Source organism: Leuresthes tenuis, unplaced genomic scaffold (assembly GCF_036924035.1).
Source record: "Leuresthes tenuis unplaced genomic scaffold, fLeuTen1.0.hap1 SCAF_22, whole genome shotgun sequence".
In the NCBI taxonomy this organism is placed as follows: Eukaryota; Metazoa; Chordata; class Actinopteri; order Atheriniformes; family Atherinopsidae; genus Leuresthes; species Leuresthes tenuis.
Genome location: NW_027325376.1, coordinates 15,339,052 through 15,361,178, shown reverse-complemented (window position 1 = coordinate 15,361,178; position 22,127 = coordinate 15,339,052). Strand labels below are relative to the sequence as shown.

Genomic DNA, 22,127 nt, shown 5'->3' with positions numbered 1-22,127 from the left:
GTGAGATAATGCTCTCGGCTAGAGTGGATCTAATGTTGCTTCTGGTTGCTGCCTGCAAAACTCTGGTGTTTATCGCTCTTTCCGTGATGAGTCTGAAATGAGAAATCTCATGGGACACTTTAGTGCAAAAAAAGCCAACTCCATTCAATGAACTGTAATAAATCATTTAGAATGGTTTGAATTGTTAGACTCTAAAACCTATCACCAGTGAATGTGCCACCTTTTGATAAGACGGGAAACAGTCACAGAGGCAGCTCCTGGCGATGAAGACGATCCCTTTATTGTCCAAGTGTGGTCGGTGGAAACTCCCCTGATGGACGCCTCGTTCTGTTCTCTGATTGGTCTAACACTCAGAAGGGAAAACTGAGTGCACTTGCACAAACTTCCCTCGACACATTGTGTTACGACCCTAAAATGTTAAACACAGCATCTGGCCTCCATTAACACTGGTGGAGATCTTTCCTTTTAACATAATCGAATGTGAAAGGGATGAAACAACGCACAAGAAAGAAGTGTAAATACCACAAGGGCAGACGCTGAAAACACTAATTCTGTTGCACACACAAACAGTTGCTGGCGGTAATGCAAATGGCAGCAGATAGCAGGGAATGCCACAGCAGCTGTCAAGACATCCTTAAGCGACAGGGCGAACTGACGACCTGTAAAATCCAGGATTGAATTTGAAATTCTTTTCCTTCAATATAAAGCTCTTAATGACCAACCTCCTTTGCATCTTAAAGATCTGAAAGATCACATTTTCTTCACACTTACAGTTTGAACTGCCTCAGGTGACAGTGGGCCATGCCTTTAGTGATGCTGCTGCGAGCCGAGACTGCTGGGTGACCTCCCATGATGCACTGGGCACCTTTGCTAACCTGCTGTCTTTATTATCGATTTCATTAAAAAAACTAGTGTTTCTCTATTTCATCTTTCTTTCCCCAGTGCAGGTATCCCCGGCCAAGTGTTTTCCGTGTTTGTTTGTGCATCTGTCTCATGCCGTCCCACCCCGGGCAGCCGAGGCAGATGGCCACCCTTCCCGGTTCTGCTTGAGGTCTCTTCCTGTTAAAAGGGAGTTTTCCTCTCCGCCCTGTGCGTGCTCAGGATGGGGCTGCAGCTTTTGAATTAGCTTGACATGAATACAATTACCAACAAAAAAAGAAGGACTGTATCTATTTGGACTTGTGCTGAGCTTGTTTACTTTCTCCCTAAAGGGCCCTGAGATGACTTTTGTTGTAAAATGGCCCGAAAAAACTGAACCATTTGCATTCATCCAAGCCAAATTTACTCGAGTCAGACTTGCTATAAGACACTTGAAAGGATGAGGCGTGTAGAAAAAGTTTACATTTTGAAAAACACACTCGATCCTCATCTGATTGCAACTGACAGTGGAACTTCTTGTGTTCTCGGGTATCATGTGAGTGCTTATTCATGTGATTCATGTGCATTTTTAGCTCACAAGGTGCGAACGAGCTCGGCTATTTGCATCGCAAGAAAACACATCAACTCACCTATGCATTTAGAGTGATAATTATGCTCACAGTTAAAGCCGCTGTCTGATTACTCCCTGACATTTGGAAATGCTGTTCTTTTTCTGCCCTTTTCACCTAAAAAGTGAAGGTTATGTGCTTCATCCCCATATTGTTGTTTGTATGTTACAAATAGGTAACATAGGTAGGTTACCTCGCCTCAGCCTCCGGCTCTGTATAAATCTGTCTCCTCCTGCTGAGAGGCTCTTCACCTTTACACACAAACCCAGACTGGAGTGCATCGCTATCACACTTTGTTGAAGGGCGCATGAACATATTAAATGCTTGCAGTCAAAAGAACATCAGAAATAGCTCCCTGTGTTCGGTGCAGGCATCCTCTTTAGTGCGGTCTGAGTGAACGGAGAGGTGAATTTTATGGGAGGAAGCACAGGGGAGGGAAGGAAGAGGAGACGAGGACGAGAGGAGAAAAGTGCCATTCTCCTCGTGCAACATGTCACTGTGAAAAGCTTGTAAAATAATTCCTGTGCAGGTTTTTTGGTTAACAGTTTCAAAGAAGGGAGAATCTTGTCCAACACCAGCCAAGAGTCTGTTAGGTCTTAATTTGGGGAATTTTCATTCTTTCTTTCTGCAACAGCCTTCTTGCTCTTGCACTGCGATCCCACTTGAATACACAGCTCCTTTAAGCTGCAGCGCTTTCAAAATGCGTTCTATTTACAACGCGAGCATCACCTTCATGGCAACAGTTTCTGGCACCTCGCATGCTTTTGCTTTTGCCTTTGCTGTCATGAATCACTTGACGCTGCATATTCTTGGAATATGGCCACAGGTAACATCCGTCTGCGTGAGCGTATGAGCCACGGTCACATTTTTGGGGAGGAGACGGATACCTTTAAAGGTTTTGAGAGGTGCTTATTGAGCTTACTGTGAACACTCTGAGTTTTCTCAGTGCTCACACTTTCTGGGGGAGGGTGCATGGTGCTGCTTTCTTCATGCATGTAGGACATCATTGCCACCTAGCTATAAACAGAAAGAGGAGCACTGACACTTCCGGTGTCTGTGCTTGTAGCTGTAAGAATGTATAGGTGCATGTGTGACTGTTCACATCTTAATCTGCGCCCTTTGAAACAGCTGCAGAAAACAGTGCAGCCGGGAAAAAGGGGGGGGAGGTGTGTCCCTGCACGCGATTGGCCGGGTGGGATGACTCCAACGTAAGTGACATCACAACTTCGCGCCTGACCTACTTTAAAGACGCTGTGACGTCACGGCTGTCTTTTTCAGTCTTCCTCTTTTTTTTATTTCTCTCCGTCACCCACTTCAGATCTCTTGCACGACGTCTTTCTCTCCCTCTTCCTTCCTGTCTTTGGCGTGCATCTGCATTATTTCAGTCCTTTTTTTATGATCACACAGAGGCCCGGGAATAGACTTAATCAGGAGAGTGAGGCAGAGAGGAAAGAGGAGAATCGTCCACGAGTGCCAATAACCCACTTTCGGGAGATTAAAGCTATATTGATGAATATTAATGTGTTGAAAAGCAAAGCTGGCCCCATAGATTTGACAAAACGGAGCAGCGGGCTTCAAGCATATGGGGAGAAAGGCTCTGTGCGCTGTTTAGCACTGATATATGTATTTATAGCAGCTGTATTCCACATCGTTACATTGTAAGATGTTGCTGTTGCACACAAGCAGGTGAAAAATAACACGCTCACTGATGGCTCTCTGATGTACTCCGGTGCACTGAGCATACATTTACCTTTCCATAGGTGTAATTCTATAGCTGACCTACAGTCATCCACTCAAACTATATATGACTATATGACTGCGGGTTGTGATGTAACACGATGCCTAAAGAACAATCTGGGATTTAGTCTTCTCGTTAGTCAAAATACGATGTTGTAAGAATTGCTTCTGCTATGACGATATAAAGAGGGGCTTCACTGACCTCAATTAGCCCCGATTCAAGGCAAAGCTCTCAGTTAAAATCGAGCTAAATGTGTCTGAAATGGTGTTTTATGTTGTTTCGTTTTCCGTTCATCTCTGTTCGATGGTCTTTTGTAATGGTTTCTCCTTTTTACCTGCCTTAGTACCACGACTGTAAATTAGCAACGTTGCCATAATCCGGCATTTTGTGTCCCAATCACATAGACACTGCAAATAAAAAAAACAAAAACAGAAAGTTTATTTACGTGAGAGAGGGTTCGTTTTCACCAAACATGGGACATGAGCTGATATTTTTTATGGATATATCCATGCATAACTTGTTTGACGAATCCTTGCTGTTTTCCCCTCTTTGACACGGCCCAAGTTTCAGTTAATGGCCGTGTTGCTATTTTACGTCTCTACACCAGTTTCAATGTGATAACACTACTTTCCACAAGTAGTATTTACTTTGTCGCTGATGCTTAGCAGGATTCCTCTGTATAGTGGATGGAGGGGGGGACCAGAGGTGCCATAACGTGGGCCTTTTTGTTACTGAACACATATGTGCAAGAGGTTACTGGTTTGAAATTCATCCTTTGGAATGTTTTCATCTCTCAGTGTACTTTCTTACTCCTTCCCAATCACTATTCCTTTGTTTTCTGCTGTGATTACACCAGAAAATGGCTTGCCTTCGACAACCTCAACGAAATGAAATAAAAGAATGGCTACAGCTTTCCCATTTCCTTTTTTTCTTACCGGAATCTAATCCTCTTACGAGCTGGTGTGCTTGCATATATGCGCTACAGCTGCTTCCACACATGCACCGCATCCCTGGAGTTGTGTTAACGCTACCCAGAGCACCGTCTGTGGAAACATTTTCATCAGTCGCACTGGACCTTTGTCAAGAGTTTACTCAGACAGTCCTTTGTGAGTTCAGATAATGTCTAATAAGGCATGTTTAGATATAGCACATGAGTCAGAGTCAGCATATGTGCTGATATCTGTTGCCTCTTCTCTGCCGGAGCGTTGCTTTTAGGCTTTTAGGTCTCAAGTTCTGCAGCTTACTTTTTGTGTCATATATCGTGTGTCCTGCATGCTTTACCGAGATGTCGCTCAAAGGTGTTTCAGGTTAGTGCCCGTCTGTCTGCGTGAACACAAGTCCAAGGGTAAAATACAAGAGGATGTATGAGGCTGATGGGATGCTTCAGTAGTAAAAACGTACAGATACTGATGTAAACCTTTCAGCTAAGAAATACCTCATTTTTTTAACCAAAACTTGGGCAAATATTGGGGCAGCCTCTCCTCGCTTTCGCTCTTTGTGCAAAAGGAAACTCACCAGCTTCTGAATTTATCTTCACATTTACTGGATAGTCACTTTCAGCAAGGAGGATTTTGAATGCAGGATTCGTGCTTGCCATGCAGTATTCTGACACTGTTTTTCCTTTGATAAAGTAGTTAGTCCATCAGTGCTGTGTTTTTTTGCTCTCAGCCAGCAGCAGCAGCAGCATCACAGCGGTAATCTACGTGTTTAATTGTATTACAGTGGAAAACAGATGTGTCGGCAGATTTTTGTTTTCCTGAAGACGAGAAGATTATCTGTGAGGAGCAGTAATGCTGTGGGGTGATCACAGCTGCAGGGTCACATCTAATCTGTGGATACGGTCATATCAGTCAACAATCACTCTGCGGCGAGAGGGAGGGAAGGAGGGATGCAGAAGAGTGGGAGTGATAGCATCTAATGGTTTACAGAGGGACAGAGATCTCCAATAAGCAGTCACACGTGGTAAAAGAAAAAAATGGAAAAGTGGATTGAGGGATGAAAACAAGAGCATAAAAAAAGAGGAAAAAGGCATGTAAAGGACTAAATAGAGAGGGTTGCACATGTTAGGAAAACAGAAAAGGCAAAGTGAAAAGAAAAAAAAGAGAGTGAGAAAAGACAATCCAGCTTTTTTCCGTTTGCTGAACATCGCCAAAGGGAGAATAGGAAGCAGGAGGCAAAACAGCCTCAAGCAATTGTTCCTCTGCTCGTCCTCCTTTTCTTCTTCTCTCCCCCCTCTGTATTTGGTTGAAGCCCTCTTTCTCTCTCATTTGTATTCACACCAGCTATGGGGCTAGTCACAGGGCAACCACTGCACAGTGCTGGTCAAAACACACACAGGAACACACACTGATACAGTTGGGGCTCTTCTTTGTGAAGCTAGATTAAGTGCAACCAAGTGCAGCCAAGTGCATCAACAACAACAAGCTGGAGCACTTTTATGTTAAATGTTAAAAATAAAATAAAAAATAAAATAAATATAAAAAAACATTCAGTTCAAACATTTAATACGAGGCCCTGCAGTCAGCAGAACAGTCCCAAAGCTAGCTTAACTTTTGTTAAAACTGTATATATACATATATATATATATATATATATATATATATGTGTGTATATATAAGGCAGCTCTTGCACTGTTAATAAGATAATGTTCAAGTTTGGTCCTGAACACAGTCAACTGTCCTAATACAAATTGGCTCTCCTAGAGTAAACCAACCATGCAGCTAATGTGAGAACAAAATTATATGCCAGCAATGATCTAGTGAAGCAATTGTTGCTGCCCATCAATCTGGGAAAGCTTCTAAGAACATCATTCTGCAATGAGAAAGAAAATCCAGATAATCAAGACAGCCGCCAATCTTCCCAGGAGTGGACGTCCCAGCAATTTAACCCAAGGCAAGACTGTACAATGCTCCTATCCTACACTGGATAGTGTAGTGGTATGATTGCCACCTTCCATGTGGGAGACCTGAGTTCCCCTGCATGAAAGCTACTACCTCCAGTAGGGGTCCTTAGGCAAGACCCCCTTACCCTACATGCCTACCTGTAAGTCGCTTTGGATAAAAGCGTCTGCTAAATGCATAAACATAAACATAAAAACACCAAGACATCTCAGATACTCCAGGCCTCAGTGAGCATTTGAAATGTAAAAATAATAAGTATTAGCTAAACTTATATGAATAGGTTTGGAAGGGTTGTCAGGAGAAAGCCATTTCTCTCTTTAAAGATCATGGCACCACAGCTAGGGTTTGTGAAGTCGACCTCGAACTCCTCTGTATACCGAAGTATATGAGGCTTGGCTGAAATTGGCTTATGTAAAAGGAAAAAAATCCCAAACACAGCAGCAAACCTACAGCAGAGTGTCTGAAAAAGAAAAGAATCAAGATGTTGCAATGGTCCTGTCAAAGTCCAGATCTCAACCCTGAGTTTGTGGTGGTGGGACCTTCATAGAGCTGGGCATCAACAAATGCCCACATACCTCAATGAACTGAAGCAACGCTTTAAAAAAGAGTGGGAAAACAGTGCCTCTTTTATGATGTGACAGACAGAACGTCATACAGCAAACAATCACGTCAAGGTATCGAAAAACAACAACTTCGCCATTTCATTTGAAAGGTTGGACTGACGTCATCACATGACCTGCAGTGGATGACCTGACAAAATGATGAGCTTTGCCACAGAATTTAATCACATTTCGGAAAATACTTGTGTTCTGAGCCTATAATCAGCATATTATCCCACTTTACGCATCCAGACCTTTAAGAGATATTTCTGTGAATAGGACATATTCAGAAGAAAAATGCTCCAAACCATTTTCCCAATGAATGTTTCATTCCTTTCTACTGATGGTGCAACCTTTGCAAGGGACGCAATGTGCTTCCCAAATGGTGCGTGTCCACAAAGCCATGACAGCTCAAGTATTCCAGGAGTTGGCTATATGGAAACTATCTTCTTTGCCCTGCAGTTGGCAAACCTGTCAATTTATGTCTTTGAGTTAGTATAAACACACACACACGAATCAATCCTATACTTCTTAAAGGGGCAGTAAGTGGGGTGTATGGCTGTGATGAAATCTTGAAGATACAGAAATCTTTTTTTGTTTTTTTAGTAAAAACAAAAACGACTTTAATCTTTTCTAGTGTTTTTCTTTGTGATCTTAAAATCTCTGAATATTAGCCCCTCGTCTGGCTTAATATCCTTTTTTTCCAACCCACAATGACTAGAATGCACTGCTATAAGTATTAAGAGTGTAAGGTGGCATCTCTGCTTTGAGGCCAATGGACACAGCCTTGTTCAGAGCGCAGGTACTGCTTGAGAAAATCCCCACATGGGTGTTTGCAATGCAGCTCCATTAATAACTGCACTTGAACAAGAGAATAATGTTTAAATTGACAGTGAAAGCAGCTTTATATTGATTCTTGTTTTATGTGTACGCACACAGATGGCTAGAAAGCAAACAGTAATACATCCTTAGGGACAGATCTTTTCTCTCCTGACGTGTAACTCATATTTCACTCTGTTTTCCTAACACTCACACACACACACACACACACCATGTGCACACAGAAGAACAGACTTGTCTGATTCAAACTCGCACACTCTTCTTCTTTTATATGTCTCTTTCATCATCATGTTTTTTTTTTCCAGGCTCCTTCTGTCCATACTTTCTCCAGCATACACACATTCATACAAAGAGCTTCAAGCCACTCTGATAAATCACCCCGGAGACCTCCAAATCCCCCCCCTACCAATTTGTCGACCTTCCTGTAACACTCCTCGCTCTCATCTCCCAGCTCCTCTTCCCTTTCGCACTCTTCCCCCACCCCTCCTTCCGGCCTCTCCTGTGACCTCTCCAAGGCTCAGATAAAAGCTTTGCTTTTCATCCCCTCCCCCTCCTTCTTCACCTTAACCTTCAAGATGGAATTATCTTACGCATAACCACCGATGGTATGTTTCTCAATTTTTATTTAAATTTCAATTTAAATCGTTGCAGTATTTTCTCAACACCTAAAAATGTCCCCCAAGGTGATGAGGAAAGAGACCTCCAATGACCTTTTGTTCATTAGTCTCAGAGTGTAAAACTGTGAATGTGTTATATAAGGATTTATAGACATAAATCTTTCAGAATAAACATACCTTACACAGACAGTTATAGTGCCTCTGCAATCCAGCCTAGTTTCAAAATGACCTCTAAACATCCCTTCATTTAAAAATCACTAAATCAATGCTGACTGGTTTAGCTTACTGTTAAAGGAGGAGTTCGACTTTTTGTTAAATGGGCTTATTCATTACCTTACAGAGCATGGATGGTCAGACGATCGATAAAACTTGTGCAGAATTTGTCTGTGCAGTATGAATCTATGGCTAAACCATGTATGACTGCTATCTATTTCCCATTTAAGGGGCCTTACACACTCAGTCCACATTTGGCAGTTGGTCACGTCTGAGCTGTCAGTTAACGTCTATCTCTTCTATTTCCAGTGTGTGTGCCCCGTTGCCATTGTCAAAATCCATTAATGTTCCTTTTTTTTTTTTTTCACCGGTCAATTTCAACATGTAGAAGTGGTGTTATGTCTCCCGGTGAAAGAGCTCAATATGAGTGGCTGTTCAACACATAGAATGAGTGCACAAGAAGAATAGAAAGCTAACAGCTAAATTAGCACGTCACAAACAACAAGCGACTCTTCCACAACGAAGTGGCCATGTGGAGTCAGGAAACCGAAGACCAACTGATGATTAGGATTCAATAAAGACCAGCTCTCTTCCTCATGTCCAATTGGTGTAAAAGACTTGTAACTCCCAAGAGGAGAGCAAAAAAAGAACATTTCCCGAACAGTTTCTTGTAGCTAGTAATGGGCTGAGCTCAAAAGTGACTGGGCTGCTAATCAGGGGAAAAGACAAATCTCGTGTCAGATTTTGACATTTCTACTATTTCTACTGATGGGGGAAAAATGTGCTTTTTTTCCCTCATGACATCAAACACCAATTTCAGATTAGCTTGCTTCAGTATCTTATGTGCCGCCACCCAGTTCCTGCCTGTTGTTGACAGAGCGGAGAAATAGATTTAAGCATTCATTTAGATCATGACTTGTGTGGTCACAGTGGATGGCTTTGTTTGTATGACATATTGGTTTTGTAACCCCGACCACTTAGTTTGTAAAGTAGAAACCTTACCGAGTCGTTTGGATTTGTCTAACCCTAACCATGTAGCTTCATAGTTCATTAACCAGGTGGTTTTGGTGCCTGAATCTAACAAAACTCTACAAACACTGGTCTCTTGGATGTAACGTTGTGATGTCAAACAGCTCCACTGCCTCACCGTTTTGTCTCCTTAAACACACTTTGGTTAAAACTGGGAAACATTCCTTTCATGATCAAATGATGGAGGTTAGCCAGCGACTGTCAGTCTTCACCACTATTTAGGGCGCCACAGAGAAACCTGCAAACCACCCTAAGATGCACAAACATCTTTGTCTTTTCCTCTTGGTGGTTTTATTTCAGATTATTCTGCTCAGAAGAAGTGGCCTTTGACTTCTTTTGTTTTTAAAAGAGCCGGCTAAATGAATCATCTGACAGTCTGACAGTCTTATGATCACTGTCATGAGCTGTGTCCCGGGATGCTTGTGATATTTTTTATTTCATATCTTTCTTTCGCATTCACATGAGTACATAGTGAACGATTATGAGTTAATGTAGCACCTCTCTGCTAAGTGCTAAGGGTCTTACCTTCTTTTTTTTTATGGTATGAAGGCCTGGGAAGCAAAAAATGGAAGTATGTTAACCAATTAAATGAAGCGGATTCAGCAAAACATGGAATAACCTGAATCACACTGTCTGCAATCAAATAACAGTCTAATCAAATTTAAGAATTACTGCTTTTTTTTTTTTATTCCCATTTTGCATTCCGTTCAAGCTTTGTCTGATCTGTGGTTGTATTTAACAGCCAACCTTGTTTAAAGTGTAGAAAAGTGAAACGGCGCAACCAAATCCATTCTTGGCGTGACCATCCTTCAGGCTTAAATGATTGTGTCATCGAATCAGACGCCTTTACTCTTGAGTCACGGTTAGTTGTTTATTCAGCCTGTGTGATTTGATGGTTCAGTTAGATGACCCAACGTCTGCTACCATGAAACATTAAAACGGGAGAGCACCTCATTATCTCGACTGGTGTGGGGAGTTTTACGGCTTCCATGGTAAACGCTGTCATTCACAACGAACACAAGAGGCCACATCGATCCTGAAAATATACAGCCACCTCAAATGTGGTTTTAAAGAAAAAAACTTGTTCTTTTTTCATGTTACGTAGAAATATTTTGGTTTATTAGTGAAGGAGGAAGAAAAATGCTCATATCCCACGGAACACTGTGGAAAAAACATCCACAAGTATGAAGACAAACAAAGGCCCCTTGCTCTGGGATCACTCACTGTAACTGTTAAACCGTTTCCACATTCTTCACCCCCCCAGTGCATGCCATGAAATCTTTTCCGCTCTTTCTGTCTTCTCTCCATCTGTTAGCGACTCCACCATCTGTCTCCAGTCTTCCGTGGCATGTCCATCCACCCATCCACTCTTCATCCAGACTCTCATTATCCATGTCGGTTGTCCTCTCGTTAATCACAGTTCCCCCTGAAGTTTTATGCTTATTGATTAGTTGCCCCCCCCCCTTTTCCTTTTCCCATTCCTCTTTACTACTGCAAGCTCAATGTTCTTTCATTAATTCCAGAGTTCTAAGGCCTTTATGGCCTCTACGGGCTGCATACCGTTAATAAAGAAGCTGTGCATTGATGTAGTGACTGTGCTATGGACAATAATTAAATCCTCCCTTATACAGTTCTAATATTGTTTAATCCAGGATACGAGTACGTAAAAATACAGCCTGAGATGAATAACATAGCGGTGCAATTACACTGCACCATCATTTAACAATATCGGTCCAAAGGACATTGTTCCAGAAGTCGTGGAGGTTTGTTCAAATGCAGCTTTCCAAACCTCAACTGTGCTGCCATGATCTTTTTAGAGAGAAGAGGATTCCTCCTGCAACCCTTCCAAACAAGCCATACATAGCTCAGTTTTTTTTTCGAATTGCACTGTCATGAACTTTGACATTTAAACATTTAAAGTGAGGCCTTGAACTTGTCCTTGACCTCACAATCCTTCCCAGATTGATAGGCAGCAACAGTTGTTGCTCCAAGGTCGTTTCAGGTGTCTTTCCTCCTTGACATTGCGTTAACTCACATCTGAATGCTCCAGACCAGCAAACTGTCAAATTCCAAAGGAAGGACTAAGAGTATGCTTAGTTTTTCCCATGCCACTGCAATTAGGCTCAGTTTCTGTTAAATAAATAATGACATGATGAAACGTGGCATGCGCTCATCTGAGATCATATTGACCCAATTTTAAGACCCGGTGAGGACCCGAAGATTTATTTTTTTTTAATATCATGTTCTGATACATAAAAGAGAACTAGAATTTAGAGAGGGCTTCCTTCATATTTTACACATTTGCATTTCGGTCATGCTTACGTTCTGTTGCACAACCCAGTTTCTCCACTAAATCCATCAGTGTAGCACCACCGTAACACCCCAGTGAAAAACAAATCCGTGCATTTGTATTGCACGGAAAGCATCTCAAGGCTCCAACATGGAAAAAACAGGTTTATTCATTTCGACCAGGGCAGACGAGCGAGAAAACACCGACTGAAACTGACAAACACTGAGACTGGCTGCGTCACACAAGTGGAGGACAGCGACACCCACAAGCATCTTCAAAGGCTGACAAGCATTTTTCTCTGAGGATTTGTGTAGTGTGACTGGGACTTTGTGCACGCTCGTGTTATCTGAGGAGCGGAGGGAAGGAGATTGTATCAACAAACCAACACAAAAAGGTCCTGGTGAGCTTGTGGTTTGGGGATACACTGCCATCTGCTGGTTAGGAGGCAGCTGTGCAGCAGATTCATCAGAAACTTACTTTTGGTTTTGCCAGACTTCAAACATGGCGCGCAGTGGCATTTTGCCTCAAGATTTAAACTGAAATCCCTGCATTTAGTCACATTCTTACTGCTAGGTAAGTTTTTGTCAGCATGGTAGTCATTAAAAAAAAAAAAGAAAATGTAAAAGTCAAATAGAAAAAAAAAGTACGGAACCATACCAATTTCAAGCGAAACTGAAAGGTTAAGAAACAAACAGTTCACACATTTGTGGAGGAGAGGAGCTACAGCTACAACACACTGTAAACGAATGTCCAATCACTTCAGCACATGCGAGCACGTGACCGCTGAAGAACATGTCTGTTGGGGGGAAACTTTCAGAGTCTGTGCGCGTGTGCCTGCGTCACATATTCAGAACTCGTCTCCGTTGGCGCTGTCGCCGTCATCCTCCCCTTCCTCCTGCTCGTCCTCCTCATCCTCATCTCTCTCTCTCCTTTTCATCTGCATGGAAGGAAAACAGTGGGGGGGAAAAAAAAGTAGAAAAAAGTAGAAAGAAAAAGACAAGTAAAACATCACATTAAGGATAGTCGAATATGTTACTTTCTACAGGTTTAAAAAGATTTTGTGGGACAAATTGGCATTGCTATGAAAGCCCCCCCCCCAAAAAGAGTCACTTATGGATCAGATCTAGGCCTGGTTCCCCTCTGCTCCATATCGTCACACCTCGTCCTCATCCTCCAGCAGGTCTCCGTCCTCCTCAGAGTCATTCAGCTCCTGGCTCCCTCTGTCCCTCCTCAGGCTGTCCTCCTTCTTGCTGGAGGTAGACGAGTGGAGGGGGGACACTTCCCCCGGCTCCGGTTTGGAGCTTTTCATCTCTGAGTAAATCAGAAAAATGGGACGTGGACAGAAGGAGTCACGGATGAGCAGATGGGACCATGGCGCACCTTTCATTTCATGACATTTATGAATCTGAACTTTCCATATGCCCTTTCATATCGCATCGTATTGCTTGATACAGTCACGTGCAGCTTCCTGATGTCACGCTTAAGATTTTAAGTTCTTACAGCGGTTTGTGAAGCAAAGCTATCAGTTGTCATGATGTTTTAGGCTGTGAAAGGACTGTAAGATTGAGCAAGGGAACCCTCAGAGTAACTGTGCCGTTGTTTAAATGGGATTTTCAGCTTTCAATTTGCATTTCTCTCTTCATTCTGGCCCACCTGACTTGTTGCTGTAGTCCTTTTCCATGCGCTCTAAGCTCTCCAGCAGGTAGTCCACCTTGTGTTTGATCTGTGAGAGCTCTCTTTTGATGGTCTGAAGATCGTCCGTCCTCACTGTGGGACAAAGAGCGGCTGGCTGGTAAGAAAGCGCAACATGTAACTGATCTCTACAACACCAAAGGTTATGGTAGAATCATTCCTTTCATGTAAAAGTTGTGCACCAGTTTCAGGAAAAAAGAAGGACAGATGCAGCATGCTAAAGATTGAGCTAAGAGATTTGGCTCTCAGATTAGTCTCAGACATTAATCAGCCGGTTCGTGGTCGTATTTAGGAAGGGCAAGCTGATACAAATCCAAAATACTCTGACTCTTCAAAAGCCTCCTCTATCAGCTCCTGATACACCATGAGAGGTATAAACTGAAGATTTCGACGTGGCTCTCGACGTCCTCTGTCTAAAACGGACAGCCCCAAATCCCACAGAATTATAGGGACTCATGCAGAAATGATGGACAGAATTTTAGCTGCCACCAACCGTTTCCAAGCTGTGATAGTTGTCAAAACAGGTGAGAAATGGGTTCTGTTCTGAGCCGCTTCAGTTCCTTTTTCTGAAAATGTTTCATTTACGAATAAATTCTACGCTTTTTTAAGCATAAAAGTAAGTTTGCTTAAGCGTAAAGCTTTGGCAGTTAAGTGGATTATTGTAAAAATGCAGGTACGTGTTTATTTTCATTGGTATCACAGCATAAACTAAACCTGCAAGGACACTTTCTTGACATCAAACTTAAAAAGTATTTATTCATATGTCTTTACCGCCAGAACTGTCAACAAACAGCTCGCGTAAATGCTCGGTCTGAAGAGGCTCTCGGTTCTCTCACAGAGCAGTGCATAGCAACACAAAAATGCCTTTACAAAGGATTTCTTCTTGAGTTGCACTCTTTATGGGCTAATGTCTGAGAACTATATTCCTAGCAGAGAGAGTGGACTATATTTGCACGTTTCCATGATCCATAGCTAAATTATAAACAGAGAAACAATTTTCTGATCATCTCTGACTCGTCGCCGCTTCTGTTTGCTGCTGCCTGACCCTGAAACGCTGCAGGGAGGGAGGACGCTTTGTTGCTCAGACAGCTGTCAGGATGTATTTCTTTGAGACACTGTTTTTTTTTTACCCCCAAGGTTTTTAAGCTCCTACTTACTTACTTTCTGGCCAAGCTTTAACAGCATTAATTTGCCAGAGACGCATTGCATCACACACTGGACATTTTATTGAACCTAAACCCCTAAAACTGGATTAACTGGTGTTTCTGGAATGCAAATGGTTGGACTTTGAGTCTGATGTTGCCTCCACCGCTCAGCCAGGTTAATTGTTTTTTGTGTTTTTTGGGGTGTGGGCAGCAAGGCATTTTTCTTAATGGAAAAAGATCACGAACAAACTAACTAGAAATACATTTCCTCTTGATCTACGGCTGGCTAGCATGTCTTTATATTTTACCAGTAGCCTACAGGCTGCCATAAGAGCCTTCGGTTGGTTCTAAGCTTTGACTGTGAGAGTTTTGGGAGAGGAAAAAAAAAAAAGCACAGTTTTAAAACTTTAGGCACGCTGGTGATAGCGTGGGTGCGACCTACTGGTGCGTGAGGTCCTCTGGCTGCTCTTGGAGGAAGAGGAGGAGAAGGTGGCCTTGCTCCGTCGGCTCCCTCCGCCACTCAGGCTGACCCGGGGACGCTTTGAGGGGATGACGGCGTGGGAAAGCGGCGGAGGGGGAGGAGGCACCCGGGACTGGTAGGAGTACATTCTGACAGAGAGGGAGGGCGCCAGAAAAAAATTTAAAAAAAGAAAACAGGGCATGCTTAATGTTCAAAGTCTTTCCATCTTTCTTCTTAACATTAAGAGTATTAACTGCCAGCAGAAGAACAGACAGCTTACCTGTCATAATAATCTCTTTGGAAGTCATAGTCCAAATCGAAAGATGAGCTGTTAGTGACGACAGCAGTGAAAGAATCAGCAAATACATGCATGTTTGAATGTTGTTTTGCATGTTTTTTTTTAGCACATTTCAATGCTTACGCACCTGTACATGTCACCTGCGGATCGCTTCACAGTCTTTGACCTGTGAGGCTTCGGCTCACCTGCCAGGTTGATGTCTGTGGGAGGAAAAACACTGAGGTGAGGAAAGACGGAGGAAGGGAGGACTCGTTTAAAGAAGGGGACAATGTGTGTCTACAAATAATATACGCAGATTATACCTCTCCCAGGCGGCATTTGCATGTAATTACTCACATCTTCTTCAGTCAGCTTGGAATGTTGGCCATGTAGGACACATTTGGCCAAAAACGGCTGTTTTTTTTTCTGGAATACCGCATAAGAAATTGGTGTTCAATCCTGTTGTGCCGCTTTTGCAGTGCCCAAGCTACACCACTAGAGGGCAGCAAAGTAAGCCAGCTTAGAGAAACACTGGGTCTCCAAATGTGAAGGTCAAATGTGAAAACTGTAAACTGCAAAAGATACGGTCAGGAATGACTGAACATGTGTTTTCTTTTTAAGATTTTAAATATCCGCGACACGCTGTATCTCAATCTTTTTCCCAATGCATTTAGGGATCAGAAACTGAAGAGATTTCAGCAGCACATGCTTAAAATCATTTGAATTATTTACATCTATGTGATGCCGTTGTTCTGGATCTGGATAGTTAAATAATGCTTTGTCCATAGTTCAGGGGATTTGCTATGACTGCCTTGTCTCTGCTGTGAACATTTTTTAAAGATATTTAAGAAAGGCGGTAAAATACTGAATTCAAAACTCAGTGTTGGGACCCAGCAGTCGACTTCGTCACTCCACCTCACCTAACACCTGTCCCACAATCATCCGGCCGTCCTCCCCGGCCACGGCGGCCCTGGCGTTCCTCTCGTTGGAGTACTGGACGAAGGCGTAGCCTTTGTGGACAGAGCAGCCGACAACCTTGCCGTACTTGGAGAAAATGGCCTCCACGTCGGCCTTGGTGACCAGCAGGGTGTTGAGGTTGCCTATGAAGACCCGGGAGTTGAGCGAGCGGGGGTCGGTCTTGTTGGTCACGTTGCTGCTGGCCATCAGGCTGGAGGTGGAGGACGGCGACCAGCTGAGGGAAGCAGACGGAGAGAGGTGAAGGTTGAGGGCAGGTGCGGAACAGACGGCGGTTTAAGATCAGAGGCAGTATCTATGACGTTTGAGACGTTTCACGGAGGCAGGAGGTTGTAAAATAAAGTGTAACGAGCCCAAACACTGTGACACAGTCGTGTCCTTCTCATCAGTGGTGTGGCTTTATTCACACGGCCTAACCTTTACACGTGTGAGGTGGGAGAAATTCTGTAAAGTCCTGTTTAAACTCTAGATTTAGTAACAAATAAAGTGGATCTTTTATATGTGACCCACACTGCACAGAATTCATGATGTGGAGTCCTGCAAAACACAGATAAGCTGATAAGTGATTCACAAGAAGAACTGAAATGTGCAGATATTCAGATTTTATGAGTCGGCTACACGATTCATTGAGATAAAGCATGTTATTAGTTAATTGACTAATCTTTTCTGCAATTTGGCACATTACATATCCTCATGTAACCACATGCACCCATCTTTTAATAGAAAATGCCATTTCAATAACTGATATACACAGGAAATTCTAGTTGTAGCTCCTACTTTCTTTCCCCTCCAACTAAGGTGTGTGTTTTTTAAAATAGATAGTAGAATAAACAGTGGGATCGGGCCACCAAGCAGCCAACACTCACTCCATTGTGTCTGTACTCGGGTCGGTGGAGGTCTGCCTGCCTGTCTTTCAGCCGGAAAGAAGAGGGCCGTCGAGAAAAGTATGAGAGACGGAATCAGGGGCTTTTCTTTTTTTTTAACCGCCCGTCTCGGGTTTTTGTCAAACCTGAGACAATAGGCGGACACGGGCTTGGTGGAAAAGGGCGTAAAAAGAAAAGAAAAGACAAGAAACACCTGTGGGATAAATGGTTGTTATGACAAAAGCAAAATCATCTTTAAATCCAAAAGCCTTCATCTTCTGTTTCACTATAAAAGTCCTTAAAGTTTGGCATTTTATTGGCAGAATAGATTAGACCTGGTCTATAAACTACTTTTGTTTGGCACACAACACAGTCTGCATGAATGTTCGTTTCATAAACAATCAATAATCCAGCTGGTACAGTCGTTGACCTTCTCTTTCAGTTTGAGAACCTGCGCCCCCCCCCCCCCTGTTGAGACTTCTTAGCACTTCATAACATTTCATTAATGCATCAGCCACTCATTGTTAGCATATCGTGCTATTAAAAGCGCAGTCTCCAGCTCTGCTGTCGCTTTAGTTGCAAAGACTGCAAAGTTATGCAACGCTGCAGGGAGGAGGGAGGGGATGGGGTGGGATTTCGTAATCGTGACAAATCCTCGAGTGTGTTCATTGGCCTTTCCCCCACCGTGGTAAACTCAGCACTGCTTGTACTCATCAAGCTTTTGTGCATCTGTTTTGTTCTATCCAACGCCGTGAACTCCTCATCTTCGAATCAAGCGCTCGAGCTGCAGCAAAGCCGTGTGTCGCCTGCCAGAACCCGGCACTGCTGCCAGAACCGGCACTGCTGCCAGAACACGGCACTGCTGCCAGAACCCGGCACTGCAGCCAGAACCCGGCACTGCAGCCAGAACCCGGCACTGCTGCCAGAACCCGGCACTGCAGCCAGAACCCGGCACTGCTGCCAGAAGCCGGCACTGCAGCCAGAACCCGGCACTGCAGCCAGAACCCGGCACTGCTGCCAGAAGCCGGCACTGCAGCCAGAACCCGGCACTGCAGCCAGAACCCGGCACTGCTGCCAGAAGCCGGCACTGCAGCCAGAACCCGGCACTGCAGCCAGAACCCGGCACTGCTGCCAGAACACGGCACTGCTGCCAGAACACGGCACTGCTGCCAGAACCCGACACTGCAGTCAGAACCCGGCACTGCAGCCAGAACCCGACACTGCAGCCAGAACCCGACACTGCAGCCAGAACCCGGCACTGCTGCCGGCTGGGTTTCGCTGGCCTCTCCCTCTCTGGCCAGCAGCTAAAAGCAGGGGATTTACATAGTTCTGCAGCAGGCCCGTTTGGCCAGAGCCCGCCGCTCTGCTCTCTTCTACATGACTTGGCGAGCCGGCGGCGTGTCTGTGACCCAGGCCTCTTTAGCGAATGCATCTAATGCTGTGAGGCACGCTGGGCTTCGAGCAACAACATCCAGCACTTGACGTGATACTTTTTTTTTTTTAACCCAGTTGGGTTACACAGTAAGTTACTCAGTCAGATTTACTCAGTCCCACCTTTCAGGCGGTCATGATCTGCTTATAACACGAGTTCTGTTCTGCCACTCTTAGTAATCTGTGTGGGACTTACTGTACACCTGCTGCATGATATAACCTGGCCCCGTTTTATTTGTGCTTTTCCTTTAACCTGCAACAAACTCTACAGCCTGCTGAGAAGAGTCATTTGAAGTCTGACATTTTGGCACATAGGGCAGCTCAGTTATAGCCCGAATTGATTTGACCTTATTAAAAGAGCCCCGTCGAACTCTCCTCTTATGGATCGCCTCATCCGGGGCTTATCATACCCTGGTGACCAGGCTCGGTGTGTCCCGCTGTAATTGTGAATATGTTGGTGCTTCGAAACTGTGACAGACTCTCTGGACTCATGCTCGGAGACAGACGACACAAAGATGACAGGAGGAGCAGCTCTGCAGTGGGAACAGATGTGTGCCACATCTGTGCAGAACACAGATTCCTTTAATACAGACTGAGGAAATGAAGACGAGAACGCTGCGAATTGTGCTGTGATCTGAACCGGAGATTCTTTTTTTTAAACCAGCTCTGATCAAATGAAGATGGATGTGGAACAAACTGACAAGATTTGCCTTTAATAAAAGCAGTCGACACTCTTTGTTAAGTGATTAATAACTAAGTTAGTAATTAATGGTATTTCATGCTTTTTTTTTTTGGTAAATGGGCAAAAACATTACTGTCTTCATAAGTGACGCTACATTAAAAGGGCAAGTGAGTTTGCTTATGTGAGTAATGGGTCAGACTGGACTCAAATGACATGCACATTCACAACAAACACACACAGAAAAAGAAAGTGTCATTTGGCCTTTACAAGTCTCTAATTTAAGGACTTCATGGTTGAAGACCAGAGGAAGAGGTCTGGTCCCCAACAATCAACATTAAACACCATCAATTTGATTTGTTATGACTCGGGAATATGTGGGAGGCTTGTTCAAAAAGGGCCGTGAGGCTGAGCATCTACAGAAAAAATAAGCACCTCGTTTTCTACTTTGACAGCAGAGGGAAAAATGTATGTGCACTTATGTAAAAATCCACTACATGCTGCTTGAAATCCAAAAGGGGAAGAACATCAGGGGTACATCACAAAGGGGGTGAAAAGTGGAATATTAAAAAATGATGCAGAAGCTGAAGCTGATGGGGGGGAAAAAAAGGGAAGAAAAAAAAAAAAAGAAAAAAAAGAGGACACCAACTTACGATTTGCTGCTGCCGAAAAAAGTGGCTTCAAAAACTAAACAGGGGGGAAACAAAAAAAAGAGGTAAGTGTTAGAAAAAAACACCGCTCCTCTGAAAGTGAACAAGAGAACTTATCCGTAAGAAGCAGGGGAGCCGAGCCGTTAGCCGTGGCTTGGGTTCGACCTGCCCGAGGCTTCGGTGGCAAAGCCCAAAACGTCCCTCAAAGTGCGAAATATCGGCGCCATGAAGTGAACGAATCGGTTTGAGGCGTTTGTCGAACATGTGATGTTTGTCTGACATGGATATCTCTTTTAAAACCATTTAATTACAGTCGGTTTTCAGAGCTGAGACCAACGTAATTCACACCTATGACTGAAGAGATGTTTTTCTTGTTTGTTTTTAACCAAAAGCCACGGCTGTTTTGCATACCACAGGCACTAAAGATAGTTCCGTGTCCACTACAGGCTCCGTTCTGCCGTTAAAAATAACACCGGCGGTTCACTAAAAGCGGAAGGGCTGCAAAACCTTCCACCGGGAACGCAATTGGTCGTGAAAAACTATCGGAAGAGGAGGAAAACACCAAAAACTGTATTTCTTTTTTTTTTTCTTTTTGGACAAACTACTAGCCTCGCCTTCTAGTTTGTGGTCCGATTCCCGCATATGTGCAAATTGACAGCAAGAACCGCTGGTTTGAGGGAACAGGTGGCCTCCCCCAGCTGGGTAAACCAAGGTAGGTATCAAAATGATATAGAAGTGATGTCAGAGGTCGGCGCAGGCCCCTCTGCAGCCTTTTCTTCGCAGCTCAGGGGTCAACTGCTGTGGTGTGAGTCTGCAAATAAGCACTCATAATTCATTCAAACGTAACAAAAATGCACAAATTAGGAGGCGCCAAAAGAAAAGCCCATCACCACGGCCACTGTCTCTGGAAATTGACACACTTCTCATCAGTGAGGGGGAGAAGAAGAAGAAGAAGAGACAAGAAGAGAGAAGAAGAAGAAAGATTTTGCAGCAGACAACATTAAGCCCGAGTACAGCCAAAATGACAAGGAATTCTGGGAAAAATACGTAACTCGACGTCAAGGACTGTAGATCAAGTTTAATGTGGAGGGGGGGTACACGGTACGAGAGGAAAAAGCACAATGTTAAAGCAAAGCAAAAGGTTTTCCGCTTTGAAAACTGTTCCAGAAAATCCCGGAGCAACGTTCCATATTTTTTCCATGAAAACGAACCGACATTCAGAAAAGCAAAACAGTTAACACAGCACGTCTGGGAAAGATAAAAAAAAAAAAAAGGAAATAGAAAATCGGGGTTTAGGAATGTCTTAATCGGAAAAACAAAGAGAGAAAAAAATAGATACTTGAACATATAAACATAGAGATATTGCGGCGGAGGCTACTTAAAACTAGTTTATGCGCAGTTTATATTGCCGTCACAAAATGTACGCCACAACAGCCAGCCAACAGTCTTGGGAATACCAGTCAGGAAAAATGCAATAAAAATAAAAAACAAAAAGTCCCAGAGATGCTTAAAAAAATGTGAAAAGCTAAAAAAAAAAACTAAAAAAAAAACCTCTCATTTAAAAATACTCACCGGGAGCTTAACACTAAAAATGAGAACAACTGAAAGCTCGTTTTACTTGAGAAGATAAAGATCCGCTTACAGCTTTGCCCGCTGACTGTACCACCTTGAAACAATTGACACGAAATGGCGACGATTCGCTCTGTCCGCGGGGAGGGTCACGCCCACTGCTGCGTCCCATTTTCTGATTGGATCCTTTTATCAGCACGTTTCGGTACGCGTTTCGTGGATTGGTGGACGGGATGCCAGTCTTACTCATGCATGACGACATCCGCTACAGCCTCGCCACCCGCACGGTTAGATTAAACGTGAAAACGTTCAATATGTGAGGTAACAGTATGCCAGAAATGACTACAGGCGGCAATGTATGAGAAAAATGTAATCGTCGTTGAGACTGTGCTGTTTCTGAGTAAAACAAACCGTAAAAAAAATAAAAAATGATAGAAATATTTCGTTGTCATTTATTTTTATCTGCCGTCTGCAGATATTTGTCATTAAAACCGGCTGATTTCTACATAAGAACGGCTTATATGCGGATACCTTTACGTTTCATTCTTATTTGGCACACTTTGACGCAGCATTGATTGATTTTGTTAATTTGGTTTGATACTTTATTGTCTTTCACTCAGTCACACACACAATTGTTTTAATGTATATCTCAAACCCGATTGTAGCAAATAAA

The 22,127-nt window shown here is 43.5% G+C and overlaps 1 protein-coding gene across 2 annotated transcripts; it reads right to left on the bottom strand.

Annotated features, from left to right (window-relative positions):
• Positions 1-11,093: 11,093 nt before the first annotated feature.
• hnrnpc (heterogeneous nuclear ribonucleoprotein C) lies at positions 11,094-21,717 on the bottom strand. Of its 2 annotated transcripts, XM_072376596.1 has the most exons (10): positions 21,458-21,717; positions 19,889-19,922; positions 17,129-17,339; positions 16,208-16,479; positions 15,436-15,508; positions 15,291-15,338; positions 14,993-15,159; positions 13,367-13,480; positions 12,873-13,024; positions 11,094-12,650 (listed from the first exon to the last, which is right to left on the bottom strand). In XM_072376596.1, the coding sequence occupies exons 3-10, from the start codon at positions 17,131-17,133 to the stop codon at positions 12,561-12,563; spliced, it is 921 nt and encodes a 306-aa protein (XP_072232697.1). In that variant the 5' UTR covers positions 17,134-17,339; positions 19,889-19,922; positions 21,458-21,717; the 3' UTR covers positions 11,094-12,560. The 2 variants fall into 2 exon arrangements, with proteins under 2 accessions (XP_072232697.1, XP_072232696.1); XM_072376595.1 differs by lacking the exons at positions 19,889-19,922; positions 21,458-21,717 and having other exon boundaries at positions 17,129-18,081.
• Between the last annotated feature and the right edge of the window lie 410 nt (positions 21,718-22,127).

What these genes read in the sequence shown, in the direction of transcription:
- hnrnpc (XM_072376596.1), bottom strand. An exon ending in CAAAGAGATTATTATGACAG is followed by an intron (nt 15,160 to 15,290) that starts GTAAGCTGTCTG and finishes CCTCTCTGTCAG; the next exon opens with AATGTACTCCTACCAGTCCC. An exon ending in GGACTACAGCAACAAGTCAG is followed by an intron (nt 13,025 to 13,366) that starts GTGGGCCAGAAT and finishes TGATTTACTCAG; the next exon opens with AGATGAAAAGCTCCAAACCG.